Source organism: Peromyscus californicus, unplaced genomic scaffold (assembly GCF_007827085.1).
Source record: "Peromyscus californicus insignis strain IS unplaced genomic scaffold, ASM782708v3 Scaffold_12__1_contigs__length_115047231, whole genome shotgun sequence".
Classification (NCBI taxonomy): domain Eukaryota; kingdom Metazoa; phylum Chordata; class Mammalia; order Rodentia; family Cricetidae; genus Peromyscus; species Peromyscus californicus.
The window spans coordinates 111,593,247-111,607,575 of record NW_026294413.1 but is presented as its reverse complement, the minus strand read 5'-3'; the positions used below and the strand labels follow the sequence as shown (position 1 = coordinate 111,607,575).

Sequence of the window (14,329 nt, the reverse complement as noted above, 5' to 3'; positions counted from 1 at the left end):
ACTCACTCATTCACTCATTCACTTATCTCTTCACTCACTCACTCATTCACCTCTTCACTCACTCACTCACACACTCACTACTCACAGAACAAACTCTGGACAATAAATGAGTTATATTTTCTGGGTCACATGGCATTAATTAAGTAAACAATAAGATACAGAGTCATGAGAAATCACACAGCCTCTCCCAGGCCTGAAATGTCACACTGACCATAGCCAACTGCCCTGATGTTCACAGTCTGTAAAGCAAAGTCAGGAGGCACATAGGCATCCAGTGCCCAACATTTCCTAATGAAAAGTAACATTGAAATTCAGGACCTAAACAATAAACAGTTCGTTGGCTGAACCTTGAGCCTTGCATCATAAAACTGAGGTTCAGGAGTATGTGCAGAAAATCAGTTGCTGCAGGGAGCTATGTCTTAATGTTATCAGCCTGAATTTGGTTCAACAAATAGTCACCTGAGAATTTGACCTTGTACAATTCATATCTAGGGGCAACTAGTCTACTTTGAATTTGTTTTGAGGTCCTTAATCAGCCAAATGTGTAAAAAGCTGCTTTTGTAGCTGAGAAAAATGCTATATTCCTATGTCAGTCTGATCCATGAAAAACATCCCAATATTATTTCTATTCATCAGAATTATACAGCTTAATCAGAAATTGTCTTCCTGACCACCCACATCTATCCGTGTGCCCAGCAGATGGAATATATATGTGATAAATGCACAACAGTGGGGAAAATACCTATAGCTGTTTTTAGGGAAGAAATGTAGTGGTGCAAGAGAAAATTTTCAGGCAGAAGCAACTGGTTTTCAGAGTCTGTGGTCCCATAAGCCTTGTTTAGCACAATTCCCCCAGCAGAGAGTTATTCATCTGGTAAGTCAACACCTGAATTATTAATTGCCATCTGTTGTATATTCTTAATGGCCACCGACACTACAGTCTTTGGTTCAGCCATGAGCAAGTGATCCTAGATATTCTTATGAGACTCAAGGTTGGATTTTATGATGAATATTGGAAAGAAATTTTTCTAGCTGCTCAAATACTAGAGTGAAAGTTTCAATGTGGTAATCACTAAATAAAGAAGGCTGAAGGTAGAGTGAAAACATTCCTGTTGCATGAGTAAACACACACATCTCATTGTTAAAACCATTGTGTAGTAACTGAATTTCAATAGATGCTAAAAGTCATTACTGTCCATCAAATCAAATGTCTTTGCTATCCATCAACAAAGTCTTTAGCAACAGTTTATTTAAGACTGATCTACCCTCACTCAGGTTTATGAATAAAACTTCAGCTGCTCATTGAAACAATGAGCATTAGCAGTCTTAAATAAATCATAAAATGTATTACAGAGGATTAATGATATTTTAGTTTCCCACCCTCACTTATATCAGTAGTTCTCAACCTTCTAAGGACCCTTTAATACAGTTCCTCATGTTGTGGTGACCCCAACCATAAAATTATTTTCATTGCTAAACTATAAGTTTGCTACTGTTATAATTCATAATGTAAATATCTGTGTTTCCTATGGTCTTAGGTGACCCCTGTGAAAGGGTTGTTCAGCCCCCTATGGTGTTGTGACCCACAGGTTGAGAACTGCTGATTTACATGATGCTCAAGATGTGACTCATGAACTTCACCAAGTACTATTAACCCATTCCTCAAAGATGCTTAGTTATTTGGAGAGTGAGGTAAGTTATAGAAAGACTCATGGGAAGGAGAAAACTTTTAACTTTTTATGATTTTAAAAAGTCTGTCTTGGGCCAGACAGATGACTCAATGGGTAGAGGAGTTGCTGAGAAAGCCTCGTGAGTGAGCTCAATCTTGAGAAACTACATAAATGTGGGAGGAAACAACTGACTCCATGAAGCTGTTCTCTGATCTCTACATGTATGTTGTGGCTGTGTGCCAACACACACATTATACACACATAGATATAAATAACTTTCTAAAAGTCTGCCTTCTTAGACTAATGCTTGGCAGAGAAACCTAGAAGCTTGCAGACCAGTGAGTGGCATAACATCTGTCAATAAAGCAGCATGTCTCAGACCAGGTAGGAAGTGAGTCTCATTTCCTACGGTTGTTCTCTGACTTCCACACGTGTGCTGACATGGAAACATACATTTGTGCACACACACACACACACACACACACACACGCACACACACATGCACACACACACACACAAATGAAGAAAGGAAAGGATAGAAGAAGGGAAAGCAGGAGGAGGGAGAGGAAGGGAAAGCCAGTCTTCAGCTTTGGCTAACGAAATGGTTGTGGATGGTAGCTATCAGGCACACTCCCAGGAGAAAGGCTGCAAAGGAAGTAGGAGCTTCTCAGCATCTTTTGTCCTCCAGGTGGACTCTGGCTCAAGCATGCACACAGACTGGGGACCATACGTTCCTACCCACAGCATTGAATTAGGAGTGAAGTAAAATGTTCAGGACCAGAATTTTAAATATTAGTTTAATAACCTCTATGCACCTAATTTCCAGATGGTTTTCTTCCTCTCTGGAGAGGCACCTAATGTCACACGATGGTATTAAGGTGAGCCATGATAACTGAAAACTATGGGTGGGCAGCTGTCAGAGCTATTAAATTTAAAACAATGTATGAAATATTCCCTTTCCTAAAACTGTGCTCTGCCAATACATGCTGAACTTTAAATGTGGTCTTATTCCCTCACAACTAGGCATAGTCTATGTGAGAAATGAATTTTAAGAGAAATACAGTGATTCCAAAGCGAGAAATATGACCACTTTCAAACTCCAGGTAACTGAGAAGTTAAAAGAAAAATGACATGTTCATTATTTGAAGAAGAAGTAGAATTTTAGTGTTCTAATCACATCCAATAGCATGTTTTGGCCACACCCAAATTCACTAAGACAGTGAGTTTCATTTCTTTTGATAGTACCCATTGTAAAAACTATATTTCTACCTATATGCAAAGTGACTGTGTATAGATGGACATTATGAGAGGCCATAGTAGTAAATGAACTCTGATGTCTAGCAAATGAACTCAGGCCTTTCTATTCTATATCATCAATAAATGCTGCTTTAAAATCTCTAAATTGCTTTCACAATCCCCCCAGTAACTTGCAACTTGATGCAAGATGCATAACCTTGCCTAACTGGACACATTCCACATGTTAAGCTAGCTGAGAGAATTATGCATATTCAAATCATTACTAGCTCTAATCTCCAGTTAAAGCTTTTCTTTTTTTTTCTTTCTTTTTTTTTTTTTTTTTTTTTTTTGGTTTTTTTTTTTTTTTTTTGGTTTTTCGAGACAGGATTTCTCTGTGTAGCTTTGCGCCTTTCCTGGAACTCGCTTTGGAGACCAGGCTGGCCTCGAACTCACAGAGATCCGCCTGGCTCTGCCTCCCGAGTGCTGGGATTAAAGGCGTGCGCCACCACCGCCCGGCAGCTTTTCTTAAATAAAATGAAAACAATCCTATTTCACAATGGAAATATGCTCATTATCTTGTCTAAATGTCTCCATGTAGCATTTGAAGTGAGATGTTTCTTTCAGAATATATTCTGAAGTGACCTGGTGTATGCTGACCACCTGAAATCCAAAACAATACCTTTGATTTGTCTATTTTTAACCACAGACCTCTATAAAAGTGAAGGAAGTGGGACACTACAGGAATACACCAATGCAACTGAGAGGATGTCCCCTTAGCTGTTCTGTTTCATTTGGGGGCATCAGCTCCTGCCTGATTACTGCTCCTGTGAAAAAGACATTTTCTTAATGACCCCTAGAGGAAGACAATGATCTGATAAACGAGAAATGTGACACATAAAGTTGTCCCACACCTGTGTATATAATGTCATCTGGGCCCATACATTTTTTTAAAGCAGAAATAGCATCATTTCTCTCTACTCCAATGATTCCCCTAACCCTGGAGGCCAATATGGAGAATGGCCATCTCCCTGTTAGATCCACAATGAACTAAAACTTCCAGTGCTCCAAAAGCCCTTTCTTTCCACCTTAAAAAGTGGCCTGAATGTCTGTTAATGGCTTTCCTTTGTTAACTCCTGCCTGAGAATTTACATGGAAGCATGTTTACAAGTCACCCTGAGGGAAGAAATGCTCGCCATCGGTGTGACAGACTGAGGACAGGTGTCAGGGTTTCCTGTTGGCTCCCTTGTCACATTTCTAAATTACTGTCGAGACCACAGGGTAGGCCCAGCTTATGAAAATTTTTTTGTCTTCTTTCAGCTTCACAGATCATCCACAATCACACACGGGGCTAAAAATGAAAGACAAAGTTGTGTAAACCTATTTCCACTGTTGCTCAAAGCTGAAGCAAATGACACAATACTCAATACTCAGAGCTAGGGATGAGTCTGTGTGTTGAGGAGCAGTGACGGCCACAGCATTGGCTTAGCATTTTAGTCCAAACAGACCATTCCAGATGCTGGAATTCTGCCAATGGTGATTGTGCTCAGACTTGAAGACAAGAATTCATCATACTTGGTCATCCTTGAGAAGCTTTGGTGTAGAGATGTCATTCAGTGCTTGGACACTGCTGTCCACTTTGTGTCTCATTTAAAACCTGTCCTTAAAAGACCAGAGAGAAGGGAGTAGAGAAAAACAGCTTAGGGTGGTGAGCGCAGTGCTCCTGAGACTTCAGTGTAGTGACAGATCACCCAGGGTAGAGCTGCAGTGTGGGTCTGGTCGGGGAATGGGGTCTCAGGTTCCCCACAACCATGAAACACCAGGTGCCTGCTCTTAGGAAAACCCGAGTCAGCATCTTCTCCGAGGCACCACTGAACTCTGTAGGCCTGAGACAACACCTATGCTGGTTCTTTTTCTTTACAGGGGTCTTACCTGCTACCTTCTCTCTTTTTAAAATACATGTGTTTATTTATTTTTACATATGTGTGTGCGTGTGTGCATCTGTCTGTCTGTGTCGGTCTCTCTGTCTGTCTATAGGCAGGTGTCCTCAGAAGCCAGAGGTATTAGATTTCCTGGAGCTGGAGACAGGCAGCTCTGAGCCACCTGGACGGAGTTCTGGGAACCAAATTCAAGTCTTCTGTAAGAGCAGTATGAGCTCTTAACCACTGAGTTCCCTCTCCTGTCTCTATTTAATTTTTTTGACAAGGTCTTACTCACTGTATAGCCCTGGCTGTTCTAGAACTTGCTATGTAGACCAGGCTGACAATGAACTCACATTTATCTCCAAAATGATTAAAGGAGTGTAGCACCATACCATCTCCTTCTGGAAGGCATCTCAGTAGAAACAATGCAGGTCATCTGCACAGTGCAGTGGCTCTGGAACCACAGATCCAGGCTAGAAGCCCAGCTAGATGACTTAACCTGTAATCTCAGGTCTTTGGGGATCTCATGAACTTCTTTCAGCTTCCTTTCCCCCTTTGTGAAGTGGTTGTTCTTACTCCCTGGGTTGTTACAAGAAACAACATAGTCCCTGAGAACAACGCAGCGGGCTGATCTCTAGCCCAGATGAATAAACAGCCTAGAATAGGACAATTCTATCTACAGGAAATAAGAAAGGAGGTGGGGAGTTACATGCTTGAATATTTCTTGTTTTTCTCAATACTATGATTCTGGCTTTTTCTTGGATCTATAGCTTTGGGTTATATAGAGCTCTATATACATTAAGCCAAGCATCTCTTCTATTTCCAGTACTTCCAAATTCTAAAAGCTACTCTTCAATTAAGCATTTAGTAGTGTCAGAATGCAGAAAGAACGCAGGTTTCTTGTTTTGTTTGGTTTTAATGTTTCACACTCTATGTACGGGTAAGCTGGCTCTAGAGTTGGCCTGCTACACCTGACTCTGGTATTTCCAAAAACAAATCCTAGTTCTGAAGTTGCTCCTTCTAATCTCTCTTTTCTAATTTGACACAAGGCTTGATGTTGCTTGCCCCACACATGACACACAGGTTCCCCTCTGCACACATCTGCTTGGGAATCCAACTTCCTCTAGGGGAATCCAGAGGTAATTCTGAATTAACAAGAGGAATAAACAAGAAAACTACTAATTTAACTCTTCCCAAATCTTCCCACTTAAGTAGATAGAGACAAACACATAAAACCTAGGGTTGTTAAAAAAAAAAAAAGTAAGGAGGAAGAGTTACTGACTTGACTAAATAAAAAGAACAAAGGAAAGAGAAGAAAACTATGAAACACACACTTTCTCCTCCAATTCCCTCTGACAGTTCTCCAGCCAAATTGTAGACCTCTTGTGGACCACGCCTAGACCCTTCTTAGATACTGTAATGCAACGTCCTTAGTCATCAGAGAAATGCAAATCAAAATGACTCTGAGATTCCATCTTACACCTGTCAGAATGGCTAAGATAAAAAACACAAGTGTCAGCTCATGCTGGAGAGGAGGTGGAGAAAGGGGAACACTCCTCCGTCGCTGTTCAGAGTGCAAACTTGTACAGCCATTTTGGAAATCAATATGGTGATTTCTCAGAAAACTGGGAATCAATCTACCACAAGACCCAGCTGTAACACTCTTGGGCATATACCCAAAGGATGCTCAATCATACTACAAGGACACTTGCTCAACTATGTCCATAGCAGCTTTATTTGTAACATCCAGAACCTAAAACAACCTAGATGTCCCTCAACCAAGGAACGGATAAAGAAAATGTGGTACATTTACACAATGGAGTATTTATTAGTCAGCTATTAAAAACAATGACATCATGAAATTTGAAGGCAACTAGAAAAGAACATCCTGAGTAAGGTAACCCAGACCCAGAAAGATAAACATGGTATGTACTCACTCATAAATGAATATTAGCTGTAAAGTAAAGGATTACCATGCTACAATCCACAGCCCCAGAGAGACTAGGTAAAAAAAGGGGGGGGGGTTCATGGTGGGCAGGACACCCAGATCTCCCTGGGAAATAGAAGAAATTTCATGAGTGGACTGAGGGTAGGTGGGGAAAGGACTGTGAGCGATAACATTGGGGTGGGGGGATTGGAGGGAGAAAGTACTGAATAATATTACTGGGAAGGGAAGGCATTTCGGGATCAGGTACAATCCTGGCACACGGGAATCTCCTAGGTATCCACAAGCATGACCCCAGTTGAGACTCCTAGCAACCGCCATCTCCTATGACCAGGGAAGGCTTTTAGTGGAGGGATTAGGATGCCAACCCAGCCACATAACCTTTCAACCTACAGTCTGTCCTCCCCATGGGATGTGCTGGGGTAAGGGTGGCCTAGATATTGAGGGAGTAGCCAACCAATGCCTAAAATCTATGCCAGGAGAGTAAGCCCACCCCTGACACTGCCTGGAGTACCAGGACCTACAGGCTAGATGACCCAGAGACCTAAGATAGAACCAAACACAATTGGAGAGAAAAATATCAATGGAATGATGCTTAATGATATTTTGCCATACTCATAGATTGGTTCCTAGCCCAATTGTCATCAGAGAGGCTTCATCTAGAAACTGATGGAAACAGATGCATACACACAGTCAAACATTAAACAGAGCTTGGGGAATCCTTCCTGTGAACAGAGAGAGGAGGATTATATGAGCTGGAGGAGTCAAGGACGTCACAAGAAAACCCACAGAATCAACTAACCTGGGCTCATAGAAGCTCCTAGAGACTAAACCAACAACCAGGGAGCCTGTACTGGAATGACCTAGGCATTCTACATATATATTACAGTTGTGTAGCTTGGTCTTCTTATGGGACTCCTAACAGTGGGAGCAGGGGCTGTCTCTGACTCTTTTGCTGACCTTTGGGACCCTACTCCTCATACTGGGTCACCTTGCCCAGCCTTAATACATGGGGAGGTGCTTAGTCTTACTGCAACTTGATATGCTATGGTGTGTTGATACTCATGGGAGACCTGCCCTTTCCTGAACAGAAATGGAAAAGGAGTGGATTGGGGGGGTGGGGACAGAGCAGGAGTTGGGGGAAAGGACTGGGAGGAGAGGATGGAGGGGAAACTGAAGCCAGGATGCAAAACAGATAAATCAATTAATTTTTAAAAAGAAAAGAAAGTGTGTATTATTTACTGTCATGCGATATTAGACAATAATTAAGAATTGCTATTGATTTTTATTGACAATTATAATGGCATTATTGTCACATGCCTTATGGTTTTTATAGTTTTATTGCAGGATCTGCTTTATTACTACAATATTTACACTGAGAATATAGTGGTGTTAGTAGCTTTCTTCACAGTTTAAAAGAAGTCAGACTTTTCACTCCTGTTCTAAATAGCTGAGTTGGTAGCAATCACGTCTCTATTTCATAAGAGATGGGTTCTGTTCTATCACTCTTTAGAACAGCCACCGGGAAGATTATTCCACCACCTTACTGAGACTGATTATGCTGGCATCTGCAATGGTAACTAAATAAATGAGATTTCTATCAAACATATGTTTGTACTTAATGCATTCATTTGCTTGACCCTTGTTCTGATATTCTACAATATGGTGGATCAGCTGGTCATTCTCCTCCAGGATAATTGTCATTGACCCTGGCCTTGCCTCAAAGCAAGTTGGGAGTGAAGATCACTGACATGATGCAGATCAACTCTGAACCCAGAGCCCAGAAGAGCCAGGCCATTCATGACAATGACCCTTATTGATGTGACATCAATGTTCTGGAGGTTCCAATGTAGCAGGGAGGGCCTATCAACCACAGTGGTACCGACTCATGACAGGAATCAGTGATGGCTCAAGTTCTTGCCCCTGACATCGACTTCTGCCCAGGACCTGCATCTCCCTAGCTTCCTATCTCTAAGACTAAAGCAGAGGGGGACTTGCTTCCCTTGAGCTCATTCCATCTCAGATGGAAGCAAGCAGATGAATTACTATTGGATCTTACTAGATTGAGCCACATAATACTGCCTGATTTGTCGCTTTTAGAAATTTCATGATTTGACATTCTGTCCTATTTAGAAAGTTTCACTTTCGCAAAAACAACAACAACAACAAAAAAAACCCTAAGCCTTTCCATGATTTTTGTAATATTAACCAGAACAAATTATCTCGAATTTATTTACTCTGATGGTACATGCTTTTATATAAAACATAATGAGTAGAATTTTTTACTTTCTAAAAATAAGATTCATTTAACAACATTCCTTAGAAAATATCCCTTCTCAAGCAGCAACTGTCAATTAATACAAGCATGGTCCCTTTTTTAGGATCAGGAGTAAGAAAAATACAAAAAGCAAGGAAACATCATCTCTAACCCCCAAGGACTAATCAATAAGGCTGGAGAAAAAAAGGAGAGAAAAAATGCAAGAAGGTGAACAATGAAGTAATAATATGAGAAGTGTCACAAGACAGACCGTCATCATTTGCCAAATGAGTGGAATAGAAAACAGGAGCAGTGAGTCGAGAGGCAGGAGCAGTCAATCACCTAGAATCTGATTTGAGCCACTTTCCATCTAATTTAGCTTATCAGTCCCAGAGCCCGCCCACCTCCTTACTGCAGGAGGTTATTCCAGAAGACGAAAGTCGCCTCTCTGCCTACTCAGAACTCCTGGACAGCGCATGCAGAGAGGTATGCCGGAGGCCTCTAAGATCCATCCTCTGCCTACTCAGAACTCCTGGACAGCGCATGCAGAGAAGTGTGCAGGAGACCTCTAAGCTCCATCCTCTGCCTACTCAGAACTCCTGGACAGCGCATGCAGAGAGGTATGCCGGAGGCCTCTAAGATCCATCTAGGAAAAGGCGAATGGAGACAGTCTGATGGTCTGGACACTTCGCTCTCCTTTGTTTCACTATATAGCTTAGGGTGTTGTGGAACCCGTGATTCTCCAGCCTCAGAGACTACAGCTGTAGAATTTACATGCCTGTACACACACACACACACACACACACACACACACACACACACACACACACACACACACTTTTTCTCTCCTCTGGAGGAAGTTTACATACTTCCAAGTGTTCCGCAAGTCCCAGTGGCCTCAGCTTCCTTAATGCTCCTAGCACTAAATCCCTGCTGGGGTGTTGCCCACAGAAATGCAGGCTGTCCTCCACAGCACTCTTTTTCTCTGTGATTCGAGCCTGACAAAGTTTGCTTACACATGAGGAAGCATCTTTTGTTTGTCCTTTTCTCTTTTTACCACATCTAATCCATGATTGGGTATTTCATTTTACCCCCAGCATATTCCTCAAGACTTCCCTTTACCAACACAGCAGACATCCTGTCTATTAACTACTAACCACTATCAGTACTTAATCAGCAGAGCATCCTGATGTCTGGCCTCTACTCACACCCTTCCAATCCATTCTGAACACAACATCAAGAGACACCCTGTAGAACCGTTAAATGAACCATACTTTAATGAAGTTCAAATCGTGTAGTGACTTATCATTTTAAGAATAAAGTCTCTTTGTGCTGGCATTCAGAATCTTCTGTAGCCCGACCCAGCATTTCCTCTATGGGAGGCCATCCAGCAGCACTACATACGAGGTGAATCTCAAGTCCATTACTAACCATGAAGACGATGAGCCAGAACTTCATGTTCTTTGTTGGTCCTGTGAGCTGTGAACTTTGGACCAAGTACTTGACTTCTCAGGACTTCAGTTTTTTCACATGCAAACCTACAAGTCTTTCTATTTTAAAGATTTATTTATTTTTATTCATGTGTATGAGTGTTTTATTTCCATGTATGTATGTGCACCACATGAACGGCAGTCAGTACGCATGGAGGTCAGAAGAGGCCATCAGTTTGAGCCACCATGAAGGTTCTGTGAACTGAACCCAGATCCTCTGTAAGAGTGGTACATGCTTTAACCTCTGAGCCATCGCTCCAGCCCCAGAGCTACATTTCTTAATGATCTCTCAAAGGAAGAAACCAAGGTACAACTTACGAAGAGCAAAGAACGGTGCTACTCTACAGTAAGCACTCCACAAAACCATCACTCCAACCAAACCTATTGCCATCTCCTCAGACATATCTACCACTCTCAGGACCTATAGCATGTTCTCATTGCTGCTAATGCCCTTGTTCCTCACATCCAGCTCTGTGTGTGGTCACCTACTGTCCTAATTAGTTTTTATTCACAACTTGACACATTGCAGAAACACCTGGGAAGAAGGAACTTAATTGAAGAACTGCCTTGACCAGACTGGCCGGTGGCCATGCCATTGAGGGACTGTTTCTATTGGTGACTGACTGTGGGCAGTGCTATTCTTAGGCATGAGGTACTGGGCTTAGAAAGCTAGCTAAGCATGAGCCAGGGGTCAAGCCGGTAAGTAGTATTCTTCTGAGGTTTCTGCTTGAGTTCCTGCCCAGACTTCCCTTAATGATGGATTGTGGCCCAGAAGTATAAGCCAAATAAAACTTTCTCTCCTAAGTTGTGTTTGGTTATGATGTTCACATCAACAGAAAAGTAAAATAGAACACCACCACCCCGTGTGTGTGTGTGTGTGTGTGTGTGTGTGTGTGTGTGTGTGTGTGTGTGTATACATACCACAGGTACACACAGGCCAGGGAACCCCAAAGATTCTCCTATACTTCCTTCCTAGCTTTTCATGTGGGTACTTGGATCAAAGGTCCCCATGCTTGCCTGACAAGCACTTTACCAAATGAACCATTGTATTAGGGTTCCTATTGCTGTGATTAAACACCATGACCAAAAGCAACTTGGGGAGGAAAGGCTTTGTTTTTCTTACCCTTCCATATCACAGTTCATCATCGAAGGCAGTCAGGGTGGGAACCAGCAGAGCCTGGGGATGGGCGCAGGTGCAGGGGCCAAGGAGGAGCGGCTCTCCTCACAGCTTGCTAAGACTGTTTTCTTCTTATAGCACCCAAGACCACCAGCCCAAGATTGGCACCATCCACATCTCCCACATCAATCACTAATTAAGAAAATACCCTACGGGCCTGCTTACAGACTGATCTGATGGCAGCATTCTCTCAGTTAGGTGCCGTCCCCTCAGACAACTCTAGCTTGTATCAGGTTGACATAAAATGAGCCAACACAGCCATACACTTATGTGTATCTTCAATGACTCCTTTCCTCCAGGGAGATGCTTAACAGGACAAAACTGGAATACTCTTTTTGCTTTGATCCAAATAATCTTTTCCTTTTGGGGGCATGTATGTTCAAATGATAGCTTAGCCCAGATTCTACAGAAAGCCAAGAAATGAATCTTCTAGCTTCTAAAATGTGCTATTTGAGGAAGTCAAGAAGAGAAAAGAAAGAAATAAGACAGGAGTAGAGGAAAAGCAGATACTGGATGCATTTCTGCACTAGCTGCCAAATGCTTTCAAGCTCATTGATTGCCAGACCTTCTTGCCTTCTCTTCTGAGAAAGGTCATGTAAGTGATAGCATTTTTTGAACAGCATGTCCCGAGAAAGAAGGGAAAGTCCATTCTCTAGCCAATGTCCACTTAGGCAGCCACGTGGTTGTACATACACACATACCGCTCAGTGGCATAAGGCAAGGTCAGGGCTGAGGGAGGGAGCTGACAGAGAGCCTTTAACCAGTAGCAACAATAGTATCAGGACTGTCCAAGACTTGGTTCTGTAACCATGGGAACAGCACAAACCAGCCAAGCACACATCAGGAATGGGACTAACTTGAGTGTAGCAAAGATAGATAAGAAAATGAGAAAGTGTCTGAATGGATTGTTCTAGAATGGCAAGTATGAGACATACAGGCTCATCACTCCTGCAACTTGTACTCATGTCAAATATCTTCAAATCTCTAACAGTATTTTGTCTGACTGAACCAAAATGTTGTTTCTAATCTTTCTCAAGGTACAGCTACAGAGGCTCCATATTCAGTAAGATTTGACATATGTCCAGGGCAATAAAAAATAAAAAAATTTGCATTAAAAAATCCTTCCTATAGATTAACTCAACATATCTCTGCAAATTTGCAATATTCACTGAAGGAAGATAATTACCCTCTATTCCATAAACAGACAACTGAAACTGAGAGAATCTCCTGCTTTTAAAGCAAGGAAGGAAACCGGAAAAAAAAAACTTCATGCCTGGGTTTGTGCAAAAATCTAATACGCGAAAGAGCATCTACACACGCTGCAACCGACATGACTCAGAGTCACACAATTTTGCTAATTCGGAAAGATAAACACATTTTTAGTAAATAATTTTTTAATAAGTAAGTTTTTTTTCTTTTTTTAATTTTATTTTATTTTATAATTTAATTTAATTTTACATATCAGCCACGGATTCCCTTGTTCTCCCCTCTCCCGCCAAACCCCCCCACATTCCCCCTAGCCCACCCCCCATTCTCACCTCCTCCAGGGCAAAGACTACCCTGGGGATTGAGTTCAACCTGGTAGATTCAGTCCAGGCAGGTCCAGTCCCCTCCTCCCAGGCTGAGCCAAGTGTCCCTGTATAAGCCCCAGGTTCCAAACAGCCAGCTCATGCACTGAGGATAGGACCCAGTCCCACTGCCTGTGTGCCTCCCAAACAGTTCAAGCTAATCAACTGTCAAACTTATCCAGAGGGCCTGATCCAGTTGGGGGCCCCTCAGCCATTGGTTCATAGTTCATGTGTTTCCATTAGTTTTATTTGTCCCTGTGCTTTTTCCAACCTTGGTCTCAACAATTCTTGTTCATACAAACCCTCCTCTTTCTCGCCAATTGGACTCCTGGAGCTCCACCTGGGGCCTGGCCATGGATCTCTGCATCCACTTCCATCAGTCATTGGATGGGATTTCTAGCACGACAATTAGGGTGTTTGGCCATCCTATCACCAGAGTAGGTCAGTTCGGGCTGTCTCTCGACCATTGCCAGTAGTCTATTGTGGAGGTATCTTTGTGGATTTCTGTGGGCCTCTCTAGCTTTTTAAAGTTTTTTGTCACTTTATTTCTTAAATATACTCTGGAAAACAAAAATGAAACCCTGTAATAAAGTCATAACAGTGATGCAAAGAAAGGTAACAGAAAAAAATGTCTTATAAAAACTCAACCATGGAATGATAGAGACAAAAGTGTGACATCCAGCTAACAGAAACTATTTCCAGTAATGGAAAACGCTGCAGGAAGGTCTTTCCATTTAACCCAGTTCCACAATCTAGATGTCACTTTCCATGCATCTCTTGATACTACATGTTTTCTCATACTATGCGCGCACACACACACACACAGAATGCAAAGCACACCCTTTCTGGATTTGGTATGCATGTTAGCAGAGCAGAGCTCACTGGGCAGTATGCTGATCTGCAGATAAAATATGTTAAAATAACACACAGTGCCAGAGTGGTAGTGGCGCACACCTTTAATCCCAGAACTCAGGAGGCAGAGGTAGGCAGATCTCTGAGTTTGAAGACAGCCTGGTCTACAAAACAAGTTCTAGGACAGCCAGGGCTACACAGAGAAACCCTGTCTG

The 14,329-nt window shown here is 42.2% G+C and overlaps 2 protein-coding genes across 6 annotated transcripts in view; both read right to left on the bottom strand.

The window, feature by feature from the left end:
* Fhit (fragile histidine triad diadenosine triphosphatase) overlaps nucleotides 1–14,329 on the bottom strand; it is a 1,554,732-nt gene that overhangs the window by 1,287,175 nt on the left and 253,228 nt on the right. The window lies entirely within an intron of this gene.
* On the bottom strand, nucleotides 8,113–10,428 carry LOC128107774 (SS18-like protein 2). The gene is given in 2 exon segments (XM_052734144.1): nucleotides 8,113–8,466; nucleotides 8,468–10,428. Coding segments are annotated over 2 exon segments (267 nt in total). The 5' UTR covers nucleotides 8,569–10,428; the 3' UTR covers nucleotides 8,113–8,300.